This window comes from Gastrolobium bilobum, unplaced genomic scaffold, assembly GCF_033153095.1.
Source record: "Gastrolobium bilobum isolate Gb01-03AN ecotype WA unplaced genomic scaffold, APGP_CSIRO_Gbil_v1 utg22676, whole genome shotgun sequence".
In the NCBI taxonomy this organism is placed as follows: domain Eukaryota; kingdom Viridiplantae; phylum Streptophyta; class Magnoliopsida; order Fabales; family Fabaceae; genus Gastrolobium; species Gastrolobium bilobum.
The window spans coordinates 80796-94854 of record NW_026896838.1 but is presented as its reverse complement, the minus strand read 5'-3'; the positions used below and the strand labels follow the sequence as shown (position 1 = coordinate 94854).

The 14059-nt window shown below is 37.3% G+C and overlaps 1 protein-coding gene across 1 annotated transcript; it reads left to right on the top strand.

The window, feature by feature from the left end:
- The first annotated feature begins 235 nt into the window (after positions 1-235).
- Positions 236-4588, top strand: LOC133302269 (uncharacterized). The gene is made up of 5 exons (XM_061502024.1): positions 236-1396; positions 1535-1927; positions 2087-2315; positions 2469-3002; positions 4578-4588. Exons 1-5 carry the CDS (start codon positions 236-238, stop codon positions 4586-4588), a joined length of 2328 nt encoding a protein of 775 aa, XP_061358008.1.
- Positions 4589-14059: the final 9471 nt, after the last annotated feature.

The following is a 14059-nucleotide window of genomic DNA, read 5'->3' as shown; positions in this document are numbered from 1 at the left end:
TTTCATCTTCATCTTCTTTTTCTTTAATTTTTGTTCTTCAAAAAAAAATTAATTTTTTTTGTCCTATCGTACGTTTTGTGATTTTATTGAGTCTGTTGCTAGTAGAGCTCGTAGGTTGACTTACAGTAGAGCTGTTCCTGAGCATACCTTAGAGTCTGTTGAGTCTATCGAGTCTGTTTGTTCGAGTCCTTTACATAGTGTTTATTCGTTTGGTCATTTATTTGATTCTGAAATCATGGGTGATAGAACACTTAAGCAATTGGCTACTCCTAATGTTGATAATGAGCAGCCCTTGTGTATTCGTTATACTAATCCTGTTGTACCTTTTGAGCTTAAGTCTGGACTAATACACTTGCTGCCCAAGTTTCATGGTCTTGCAGGTGAGAATCCCCACAAACATCTGAAGGAATTTCATATAGTCTGCAGCACTAAGAAGCCAACAGGGGTGGATGAGGAACAAATCAAGCTGCGTGCTTTCCCTTTCTCTTTGGACAGTGGAGCTAAGGACTGGTTGTACTACCTGCCACCTTCCTCCATTGTAAGCTGGAATGACATGGCCAAATTGTTTCTGGAGAAATTCTTCCCTTCATCCAGGGCCACTTCAATCAGAAAGGAGATCAGTGGCATAAGGCAAGCTAATGGGGAGAACATGCATGAGTATTGGGAGCGATTTAAAAGGCTTTGTTCAAGCTGCCCACACCATCAAATTCCAGACAATCTCCTGCTTGTTTACTTCTATGAAGGGCTGCTGCCTATGGATAGGAACCTTCTGGATGCAGCTAGTGGAGGAGTCCTGAGCAATAAAACACCTAATGAGGCCAAGGAGCTGATTGCTGAGATAGTTGCTAATGCTCAACAATTTGGCACTAGAGCAAGCGGCAGTGCAGTGTTCCAAGTGCAAACTTCTCCAATGCAAAATCCAATAGTGGCAGCAGCAGGAGCATCAAGCACAGATAACCAGAGAATAGAGAACAGGCTTGATGAGTTGACATCAATGGTGAGGCAGTTGGCAGTGACACAGACAGTGCAACCTTCTGCTCAACAGACAAACAACCTGTGTGGCATCTGCTGTGATCCTTCTCATCCCACGGATGCTTGTCCTTCCTTACATGACAGCGGTTCCCAAGTTGACCAGTCTGTTGCTGCAGTTTTTCCTGAAAATCCACAGCACCAGCACCAGCAGCAAAATAATCCATTCTCCAACACTTACAATCCTGGCTGGAAGAATCATCCCAACCTCATATGGAACCAGAATCAGCAAAATGTTCCATATCAGAGTCAACAAAATTTACCATTCCAGCAGAGGCAGCAATTTGTGCCTCCACAACAGAGGCAAAATTTTCAACAATTTGCCCCTCAGCAGCCAATGCAGCAGCAGCCACCAGTGCAACAGCAAGCTAGTAGCAATGGCCCTTCTTTGGAGGATTTAATGAAACAGATGGCCACTAGCAATCTGCAGTTCCAGCAGAGGACTGAGTCTTCCATTCAGAATCTGCAAACACAGATTGGCCAACTTGCAACATCAATGAGTCAGAATCAACAAGCAAGTGGTAGCTCTCTTCCATCACAGACAGTTCCAAATCCAAAGGGAACCGACAATGTTAGTGCCATCTCTCTGCGGTCTGGCAAGCAACTGGAGGAACCAAACCAATCTGCTGTTAAGTCATCTCAAGGAGGTGACACTGGTTCAAGGAAGCAAAATACTGATACTTCTGATGTCCACATCCCGTTACCTTTTCCTCAAAGAGCCACTCAGTCTAAAAAGCAAGCAGCAAAAGCTCAAGATAAAGAGATTCTTGACACCTTCAGAAAAGTAGAGGTCAATATCCCACTCTTGGATGCGATTCAGCAAATTCCAAGATATGCTAAGTTTCTGAAGGAGCTATGCACCAACAAGAGGAGGCTGAAAGGAGATGAACGAGTCAGCGTCAGCCAGAATGTGTCAGCACTCATCCAGCCCATGCCCAAGAAGTGCCAAGATCCAGGGACATTTACTATCCCTTGCATTATTGGAAATTCTATTTTTCATGATTGTATGTTAGACTTAGGAGAATCCATTAATGTTATGCCTGAATCTGTGTATAAGTCTCTTGGTCTTGGTCCCTTGCGTGCTACTGGTATTGTTGTTCAGTTAGCCAACAGGAGTAGTGTTCATCCTTCTGGTGTAGTTGAAGATATATTAGTTAGGGTGAACAATATGATTTTTCCTGCTGATTTCTATGTCTTAGGGATGGAGGGTGAGATTCCTAGTAGTACAATTATACTTGGTAGACCTTTCATGAAAACTGCTAGGACTAAGATAGATGTGCATGCTGGTACTCTTTCCTTAGAATTTGGTGATAGCATGGTTAATTTTAATATTTTTGATGCCATGAAATTTCCTAGGGAAGAGCATTCTATTTTCTATATGGATGTAATTGATGAAATGATGGATGATATCTCTACTGACTTAACTGCTGAATATCCAGAATTATCATCATTACTTGATTCTGCTCTGTCATGTGATTGTACCGATAGTAGTAACTGTACTGCTTGTGCTGAGATAGCTTTGTGTTGTTCTGATTTTAATCATGTATTGAATGATGATTTGCACAGTGGTTCTGCATTGGTGTTGAATTCTGAGTTGCCTGTTGAAATTATTGAAGGTTCTATTTCTGAGAATTTGATTGCAGGCATAGATGTTAATGTGTTTTCTGCAGAACCTGCACCCACTAGACTTCTCCCATCCACTGAGCAACCACTTAAGTTGGAAGTGAAGGATCTACCTGACCATCTGAAGTATGCATATCTGGAGGAAAATGAGCAGTTACCTGTGATAGTGGCCAAGACCCTTCTACCTGAGTGGGAGGAAAAGCTTCTGACATTGCCGATACAGGCCGACATCATTTATCCCATTTCAGATAGCTGGTGGGTCAACCCGTTTCAAGTGGTTCCCAAGAAGTCTGGAGTGACTGTAATGGCAAATCCGAAAAATGAACTGGTTCCAGCAAGAGCTCAGAACAGTTTGAGAGTCTGCTTGATGCTGTTTATTCTCCTTAGGGAGTTCAGGGAGTTCTCTTCCCTCTTTTTCTTTTCTTTCTGTTATTTGCATTTTTATTTTTCTTTTCCTTTCTTTCTTTTAGTTTTTGACTTTTTCTTTTCTTTCTGTTATTTGCATTTTTATTTTTCTTTTCCTTTCTTTCTTTTAGTTTATGATTTTTTCATAGGTAGATTTTCCTTTTCTTTCTGGTAATTATTGAGTGGTACATAGAGTAGACATAGATCACAGTGTTTGATAGCATAAATCTGTTGGGCTTTGATCTCGATTCTTGGATTACAACTACCTGTTGATTGATTCTGTGCTGTTGATTGCATGACTTGGTTTACCCTTGTGAGGTTTTGAGCCCGCATACATGGCATATCTTCTGGCCATGCTTTCTTTCTTGTGTGATTCTGCTCTTGATTGTTGTCCTCTAGAACTTGCTCTTATTCTTTTTGAAACTGCATTTTTCACTTGCATGCATGAATATGATTGAGGCATTCATTTCTTTCTTTACCCACTTTAGCCAGATAGCCATCCCTTACATTATTATCCCTTGATGAGCCCCTTTGAGCCTTTATATCCTTTACTTCTTGAGCCACATTACAAGCCTAAGTGAAAAACCAATTAATTCCACACCCTGGAGATTTACTGAGCAATGGTTTTCACTGTGATGTTGTGTTTAAGTGTGGGGGTTTGCCCGAGGCGTGCAAAAGTTTAAGTGTGGGGGGTGACAATCTGATTCTTTTCTCTGCTATGTGGTTCTTCTGTGTTATATATAAAAAAAAAGAAACAAAACAAAAAGAAAAAGAAAAAAAAAGAAAAAAAATGTGTGTTTATTTTTATCTTTTCATTATCTTTGTGTTGTTCTTAACCATTGCTCTTGTGAATTTCTGGGGTGTTTAGCTTTCTCTTCCATATTCATCCATACCTTTACCTCAGCCCCATTACAACCTTGCATAAAGCCCTCTTGATTTGTGCATGCATGTGTTATGAGCAGTGGAGAAGTAGAACTTGAGCAAGCCTATGGTAGGATGATTTTCTTGAGTTGATTTGAGTGATATACTGAATTAACTGATACACTTGAGAGAAAAATTGAGAGCATCTTGTGAGGAACCATTTTTGTGCAGTTAGCAGTTGCAGTTGAAGTTAGCAGGTCTTGTGATTTGAGATTAAGGAATTTCTGTCCTGATTGATTTACCTGTGGAAGACTTGTGATCTTTGTATATTTTCTGTATGCTTCATAGTTGTTAGAAAGGATTGGTTGATCTTAGTCTTTGCTTTCAATTTTAGTTTGTTTTTGCCCAGGAGTGCAAAAAGATAAGTGTGGGGGAATTTGATAACTCATATTTTGTTACACTTATTTATTATTCTTGGTTGGTATTTTTATGATTTATTTGAATTAAATAAAGGTTTTTTGGGTCAATTCACTATTCTAGATTTTAGTTGGGTTTAATTGATTTTCGTCATAATTTTCCAGATTTACACTACTTTTGTATTTTGACCATATCTCACTCTACAAATGTCCGATTGACTCCTTTCTTGTTGCTATTTGCAGCTAACAGATAGGGCAACAATCGCTATTTCAGCTACTGAAGCCCAATTCGGACGGGAAGATGGTCGAAACTTGATCTCAAGATGACGTGTTTTGCTGGAATTTTATTTTGACGTTTGGACTTGTAATTCACATTAGGACCCAATGTGTTTAGGGCCCAAGGCCATGTTTTATTTTATTGTTTTATTTAGCTTTTATTTTATCTTTGGGCTGAAGTGATGAAACCCTAGCCGTCCTGCGTGACGGCTATTTAAAGGGGACTCTAGGAAACCCTTGGGAGTCAGTTTTACAACAGAAAAGTATTTTCTCTGAAGCGTTCTTCGCGTTCTTCATCTTTTTCTTCTTCTTCTTCTTCTTATTTCAATTATGCTTACCTTAGCCATGCGAGTCTAAGAACCTTTTAATCAACCTAAGGGTAATGGATTCCATGGATTAGTCTTGAGGGTCTGCGTTTATTTCAAATCAGTTTTCGTTTCCCTTCCAAACTCATATTGATATCGTGCGATCGTGGATATTCAATCTGAGGTTCGCGATTGCGATTATGGAAAGGGATTAATCATCAGATTTGATGATTAGGTTGATTGACCCTATGACCTTAAATCAAGCGGGCTGATACTCTGCGATTGTATGAGTAGAAGCATTGTCTTTGATCAAATGCTAAGCGATCGCTTAGAGAGGGTTGTCAATTGGAAATAAGGATTCTGATCCGATTGACAAATCAATCACGATTCTGATATTTTCTTATCCGAGGAAAGACGTCCATGGATCCCAAACCTTAGGTTGGTTATTTTTAATTACGAATTTTCATTCCAAATTTATATTCTGCCTCTTTAATTATTGAATCAAAATCTAAAACCCCCCTTTTAATTTTCTGTTCTCATAAGCAATTTTAACCAAAACAATTTCCTTGAGAGACGACTTAGGGTTTCCACTTTACTGCAAATTTTCTGAACCCTAAAGAATTAATTTTTAATTTGCGCGAGTTCGACAGCTCGTGTCAGTGTGATAGCTTGTTGAAAAGGGAATTAAGTAAGAAAAAGATGTAATCTGAGAAGAAGGTTGAGTTGTGAGCGGTGTGTTCGTAGAAAATTAATTAGTGAACCATGTTCAAGTAAGTAAAAACGTAAAAGTTAGTAATTGGCTAAGTAGGTTTATGGGAACCCCTTAGTAACTTATAATAAGTAAAGTGAGTTATAAAAATAGTTTAAATAAGTCTTCCGCAAGAGTTAACAGTTATGGTCACAGCTTTTAATTATTACGCGTTTTATTGTTTTAGATGCTCGCGTAATAATCGGAAAAAGTTTATTCGTATTTTTATAAATGAATTGTTGTGATTGTAACTGCGCTTAATATCATAATTAATGTTAACAATACCGGTACGTAACGGGCTGTTACATTTTATGGTATCAACCCATTCCTTTGTGTTATCAACCCATTTTATGGTATTTGTAACATCCCAAGAGCTGGCAAGGGCAGGGAGTGATCGTCGGTGCGAAAGGGCACGGACAATGAGCGGCTCATGCCAAATCTTGCAGCTTGGGGGTTCATGAATGAATCGAATCAACACCCGAAAGAGAGGGATTCCAGAGACTGTGCTGGTATGGGACGGTACAGTTAGGAATGACTTATAAGAATTAATTGGTACTACCTATACTAACAAGATGCATCTACTTTTCGGTAGCCCGGATCGGAAGAACTCCACAGTTAAGCGTGCTTGACTTGGAGCAATTCTGGGATGGGTGACCTCCTGGAAAGTTTTCTTGGGAAGTGTGCGAGTGAGGACAAAGCACACTGAAAAGTCTCGTGTTAGTGTGTGGGGACAGTCATTGATTCTTGCAAGTGGCCGGGCGTTACATCTAGTCTAGTGCTTTGACTTTTTAATTCACAATACTTTAAACTTTTCCTGGTTCACAGTTGCACTTTCGCTAATTTTTAGGTAATAATATAACCATGTTACAAATTTTTCTGTATCACTTCACCTCATTCTCATCTCTATCTATCTTTCTGACCCAATGTCGTTCTCAAAAGCCTCTAACCGTTTCCATAATAGGCTCTAATCGTTCTCATGCATACTTACTGTTTATTCCTGGAATCTTTCCAACTCACACTTTCTTTAATAGTTAACTCTTTTTGATGTCCTTACTGTTTCAACAATACCCCAACATCTCCATTATCCCAGTCTTTTCCATTGATGTTACCAATCTTACCATTTCGTTGCTTCCTTAGCTTTCACACAAGCGCATACCTCTTGGTTTCAGTTGCATGCTACAACACCCAAATAATCTCAACTCATATTACATTCCATTTTTACATATGTAAAGAACCAATTCAACCCAAAAGCTTAAGTTGTTGGGTGAGGTTACATTAATGGTTTTATATATTTCAACACGCCCCCTCACACGAGAGCCCACTAGGCTTGAAGGGTGGACAATACACAGGCCCACCTACCTGTGCGAACAAAGAAATTCCACTTGAAAGAAAGTGGGGGGCGGCGAGGATCGAACCTGGGACACGAGGCTCTGATACCATGTAAAGAACCAATTCAACCCAAAAGCTTAAGCTGTTGGGTGAGGTTACATTAATGGTTTTATATATTTCAACAACATACTTTACTTTACTTTGTCCCGTGTCTCCATATCTTATTAGATAATCACCACTATGTCTTTCTCTTTGGGACTCGAAGCTAACCCTCCTCACAACAGTTCATACTCCCTGTTAATCTATTTATCACTTAACCATTTTAACTCTATCAATTTAGCCCTCTCAGAGCCTAAACTCAGCATCCATCAATGCCTTTCGTATCAAAGGTCTTATGCCTAAGGTTTTCACCAAGTAACCATTTTTACTCATCATCCTGTAACAATATTATATATTCAACATAATTTTTCATTCATTTATACCGCCATTTCCTCATTATCGACATTCCGATCATGGATGTCCAACTTTAAAATGCTATACCCTCACAGCTTCACCAACTTCTACCACATGGAACTACTTTCATTCTTAACAATTTTCAAAATTTTATCAATAATTTGTATCTCAAGGGACCTATCTCTCACACTTAGCATATATCACTACCGTACTCCAAAGCACTTCATCGAGTTATCAACCTTTCTTTAATCACCACAATTTAAGTTACTGATCCTTATTAGACATCTCCACTTAATTCTTCACAACTAACCTCTTACGAAAGGCCATCAGGCCACCATCTTAACTGCACGTTTTCTCATCATTAGTCCTCCTAGCAAAATATTTACTCAATTATCCGTATTAACAATGTGTCATCCTTTCTCATAGGGTACGGACCCCTCAATCACTTCACAATTTCCGTGAAATCCAATATCCATATCATCACACTTGGTACACACATATACAGACCCCCTAATGCTCAGAACCATACCTCAAATACCTTCTCGTGACGCCTCACATATTATATCTCATCTGGTATATTACTGTCCACTAAGACTTATCTGATATCATATCTTGCGTTCTTCACATGACACAATCCTCCTAATACAGTGGGTAAGATATCCCCAGGTCAAACCCCTCGAGCTCTTGCTGTCCTAAGGGCCCCAGATGTAAATGACCCACCGACCAGAGAATCTGCCCTTATGATTCACGCAGTAATAGGTAATCTATCACCAGCTGCCCCCGTACTAGGAGCATCCCCAAATGTTTCTTATTTGTACACTTACATCAAACACCTCAACTATACTAGCAGTCCCATCAATGCGGGATACTTCCTCGTCTCATATTACTCATATAAAATAATAGTAGTCTCCAGGAACATAATCCGCACGGAGATAGCTACACACTCCTGGCACATAGGCCACACAGAGATATCCACACTATTAAGTCGTATAACATGCACCCAGTGCACAGAGAATTTATATTTCTATAACTTATATGTATATGACAGCAAACGTGTACCCAATACACTCCAGATCACACATGGACGCATTCTATTTGGTGTCCGTATCACGTTCGTATATAACGGCAAAATATCTTTGGTATATTCACATGGGGCTACCCACAATAATAATAGTAGTAGGGGTGTAATATACACTTATTACATATAAGTTGATTCATTATACTCTCTCGTTTAATTCTTCCCACTGATAGTTTACTTTCATTTTGGTTAAACGTCAGACCTGGTTTATAACATAGTCACTATTATAATAATTCATATCATCTTCGTAATTTTGTACACATCTCACACCTCTTAATATAATGTATCATATTTCCCACATATACCTCCCGTCACACAGGGATTTTCTAAACATATTTGTCCTATCACAGAGAACTAATTTCACCTCAGTCCTCGCACTGGAAATTTCACATCAATCCTTGCACTGAAACTACACGTCAGTCCTTGCACTGACACTTACACGTCAGTCCTTGCACTGACCATTATACCTCAGCTCATCAGCTAATCTTATCATTTTCATTTTGACATTACACCTTAGCTCTTTTGCTAACCACATAATTTCACACTCTATGCACATTTTACACCTCAGTTCTTTCGCTAACCACTTAATTTCGCACTTTATTGCAACTTAGTTTATACAATAATCACATGATTCTACATTAGGTTGTACATTAACTCATTCTCTAATCATACCATCTCACCTTATTGTTGTACAACAATAACCCACAAAATCCTGTCACCGTTCTAATCTATTGTCCGCTACGGATCACATAAACCTATACTCAATATTGTAGAGCAACCCATCAATTTTCCTGATCACTTCCACCTTGGTGGTTGTAGAATATTCATTACATTGAAAATACCTACACTCCGTCTATCAATCCATATCAAATACCAATGATTTCACAAGTACACTACTATTAGTAGCACATATATATAGACCACAAGATCATAATTTCTTTACAATTCTCATTATTGTCTTACACATGACTATACATTTCAACCATCCTATTCATTTATCACTGACACATCTGCCAATTTTAATCGACATCCATTAATTACAATAGTGCCTTCATCGTACATTTATCTTATGTCATCCATGGCGATTTTCTCAATTTCTTCCTTCTACACATACTACGTAATTACTTCATCTCACCTATGTTTACTCAACATTAACTCCTTATGGATTTAATTTCCATATGTCAACATATTTCAATTAACACTTCACTAGCATAATAATTTCAAGTGGTCAAATCCCTTCAGATTAATCATCAAATATCCTATTTATTTCTCTACATTAACCATCCCAATTCATTCAAGTGTACACCATCTATCCCGGTCTTATAACTTCTAATCAAACATAACATATTCAAACTCATAACTAAGTATATATGTTCACATTTTTCAATAACCCATCAGGTTCTAAGTCACTCACCTTAATGAAGTCCATTCACCAAGTCCACCTGTACATAATCGTTTTACTATACTACACTTATACTTAGAAATTTTACCAATATTGTCTTCATATTATAAACCCATCTCAATTATATATTTATTATCCTCAATAATACAAATTTCTCTTATGCAAATACTGTACACACCATAGGCTTGTTTACAATTTTTACTTATGATACCACTTTATAACTTTCACCAAAAAGGTCAGACAAAACATTTAAGTCTGTTTCCCTTAAGTCCTATAATATTCGTATTTTAATTACCGCCATCTCTTGTCCATGGAGCAGTCAACACTGCAACCACAACATCAGGCTAAGGGCTTACATTCGGTGCTCCAAGGTTGCCACGCAGGCTTCTTACGATGACCACGCATGTAACACAAAGGAATGGGTTGATCAGACTCACACTAAGGAATCACATATGTAGTAATCGATAAGAATCTACATACAACTTTGCAGCACATGACACAGCTATACATTATCAGAGTTCCCTAAAAAAACTGCTTTGATAGCATAAAATGTAACAGCCTGTTGTACACTGGTATTGTTAACATTAATTATTGTAACATCCCGCAAAATTAGGAAAATTACATAACTTGCAAATAGGGGTGTAAAACATGATTTAAATTTCGAATTTAATTTGTGTAGAGTGGGACTAATTGAAGTAGGAAAAATTACTTTGTGTTTATCATAAGCGAGCATACATGAATATTTTAAAAGATTCATGACACTAGCAAAGAGGGGTAGATTACAATTAATTATAATATAGGTAGGAATTTCAACTACTACCTAGTGGGAACATGAATTTATAATTAATATTTATATATATATATATATATATATATATATATATATATATATATATATATATATTTTTATGTGATAAGTGAACCCTACATGAAATAATAATTATTAGGAGTCTATATAAAATGGTAATTAAGAATGCGTTAGAGTACTAGTCTTCGAATTATATAAATATTCTCGTTAGGGTGGAATTGATTTAAATTAAGGAATTATTTGAACTATAATTATGGGTGAGCATTTAATTTAGGCGATTGAAACTCTTGTTAAAAGTATAGGAATAATTTATTGGTAACTTATAGAACCTTCTCTCCTTGAATGCAGAGAAATCGTGACTGGGAGCCTAGGAAGACATAGAACTGCCATTGCTAAATTGGGACTGTTGAGCATTAGCCTAAGAGGTACTTATAGAAGATAAATCTCCCAAAATTCTTTTATCTGTTTCGGTTGCTTGGGGGTCCTAGGAAGTCAAGCTTATCGTTCATATATCTCTATTTCTTCCCTCTGTACAACGGTGATATTAAGGCATACAAGTCTAATATGAATGAATGTTGTAAACTAAAAAATTGTGGATATGGATTGAGCCTCATTAAATCGCTGGACTGTTATATTTGTTAGAAAAATAATGTGTAGAAATTATATATTCACTTGAGTAATTGTGCCTAGGTGATGTAGGTGGAGTTATGTTAAAGAAAGTTGGAATCCCTCACGTGATATTCATGAGATCGAATCTGTATGCATATAGAAATATTGGGGTTTTGGCAATTGTTCATCTTGGTGTACATACAAATAGGCAATGACGAAAACAAACTTTCCTTTTCCCTTTGCTGTCTCGGTTTTCGAGTATAGTCTAAGAAATCATGTGTTGTCAATTCCAGTTCACTCTGTTCGGTTTTGAGGGAAACATTATGACCCCTTGATGAATGCAAACCCAGGATCGAGTTTTGAGCTTGAAAAATAGCTCTTCACCATTTTATGGACGATTCCTTTGGGCATTTTAGTACGCTCAAACCTTGTAGGTAATGGTGTGATCAATGAAAGTAGAAGTCTTTAATGGTTGGTCTGAAATCCGTGAATGAATGTCTTAGAAATCTTGATCTTTTTGTTATTTGCTAACGTTTAATAAAAGTATTATCAAGTCAAAAAAAATTCTGTTAAGTTTTCATGTGTTAAAAATGTTGTTGATTGCATGCTAAAAAAATTAAATAGATCGTGTTTAAGTGACAATGGGAGTATCTTGTTAAAGAAAGAAATAGAACTCCTTAGATGATAGTCTTAAATGCATCCATGGAGAACGTTTTCTTTTGGTGTACCATTTCTTTGCCATTTCTGTTTTGACAAACAACCATGGACCTGGTGCGTGTAGCACAAGAGGAACCAATTTTAGAGCTTGGAAATTTACCTCTCTTAATCTTACTGAATTGCTCATTGAAGTAGACATTTATATCCAGCCTTGAATATGTAGAAAAAAAATCAAAGACAACATGTTTTGTGCATCCTTAGCGCACCCTTAAGCCTTGAAGGGAAAACCACGTAAATAAATAAATTATAAGCACTTAATTGAGAGCTAAAACCAAATCAGCATGTATGTGAGACTTGGATGGTGCTACACATAACACGTAGCAAAATTAATATGAAGACAAAAAATTAACCTAAGGGATCATAAGAACCGAACCTATATGTGTTAGCAATTATAGGTCTTACAACCCTGAGTCAGAAAATTAATTTGGCTTTTGAACCAAGAGAACCGATTGGGAATCAAGGGCCTAGAGGAATGGGAACTTTATGTAACGTATAGGAAATGAATGTAATAAATTTTGATTTGGCGTATATGACTGTTTAGGTATGCAAGGCCCGAAATAATGGAACTGTTCGATGACGTTTGGAGTGCTTGATTTAAAGTGCCAAGGTATGTGTTTGGTGGTGAGACCTACTGTGAGTATTAGCTAGTGTATGAAATTTTGAACTGATGCTCACATGTGCCTCTTGATTAGTATTCTGTTATATGGTATATGTATTCTGCCTTTGGACTTGTTTTGAGGGAAAATTCTGTTTATGGAAGTATTTGTGATTCGGCAGCTTGGTATTACATAAACAAGAGAAATATGCTATTATGATTATGATCTAGTCATGCATATGCACATCATACTTTCACCTCTGTCTGTTTGTGTGTGTGTCAAGCATGTCATCGCATACTGCATTATGCATTCATCTTGGAAACTAAAGTATATAATAAATATAAGCATACGTTTGAGCACGCATCATATAGGCATCCCTACGGTACCAAGGTACGGGACACTTGGCTTCAGTGTGCATAGGTTGCAGTTGGAACCCTCTTGAGGAGCCACTATGGGATCTCCACTGTACTTGTTAGTACATGCACGACGGTGCTATGAACGTACTCTTTGGCGTTATATACGCATCTTGACTAGTATTTTGGCGTTATATACACAATATGACTAGTACTTTGGTGTTATAACGCACTATGATTATATGTTGGCCTCTGTCTGGAAGAATTAACGGTTGATGCGACTGTTTTGGAATTTTGTACCTAGTCTAATACTGTTGCTGTATTGGTTTTATTGCCACACTACTGGGATTCTTTCTCACCCCTTTGGGGCTGCTATTTTTATAAAATGGCAGGAGGACGCAAAAGCATATGAGGACATGGATTATTTGGATCTTTGCTGTTAAATTCTACTATTTGGACTTGCTGTTGTTGCTGTTTTATTTGATGGATGGCTGTATTAGTTTGAGAAGCTTGGATTAACTGTTGAACTATGATCTTACTACTATCTTAAGACTTTTATGAGCAGTTAGTGCTTTGAGTAAAATTCTGAAAACGTTTTGCGAATTACATTTTTCTGAATATTCATTAAGTGCTGATTTTTAAACCCTTTTTGCGAGCACTTTGTGAGTTGTCGTTCTGGGGCTACAGACCTCTGAATGAGGTATATTTTATATGTATGAAAATCCCCAGTTGTGTACTTTCATATGCTGCAAACCTTACAATGAAATTTTGAAAACTCGAATTATTATGATTTTTACAAGTCAGGAGGTTTCTAGAAAAATACACTGAGTTTTGAGTATTTTACGAGTTCTGTTACATAGGGCTATTCTTCTCCGATTCACGTATAATTTATATGTACGCGAAGCCCCAGATGTCTAGTTTCTATGTAACAAATAATATTTTTTTTGAATCTTCTAAATTGATTTTATATGAATTTTTCAAGACAGTAAGGTCTGCCAGGAAATTAATATTTTCAGCAAGTCCAGAAATTTTGGATGTATACTCTGATTTT

Excerpts from the sequence above, each read along its gene's own strand:
- LOC133302269 (XM_061502024.1), top strand. The coding sequence starts at position 236 with ATGGGTGATAGAACACTTAAGCAATTGGCTACTCCTAATGTTGATAAT. Across the intron at positions 1,397-1,534 it reads AGCCACCAGTGCAACAGCAA|AATCAACAAGCAAGTGGTAG; the intron begins GCTAGTAGCAAT and ends TCAATGAGTCAG. Across the intron at positions 2,316-2,468 it reads TAAGATAGATGTGCATGCTG|AATTATCATCATTACTTGAT; the intron begins GTACTCTTTCCT and ends CTGAATATCCAG.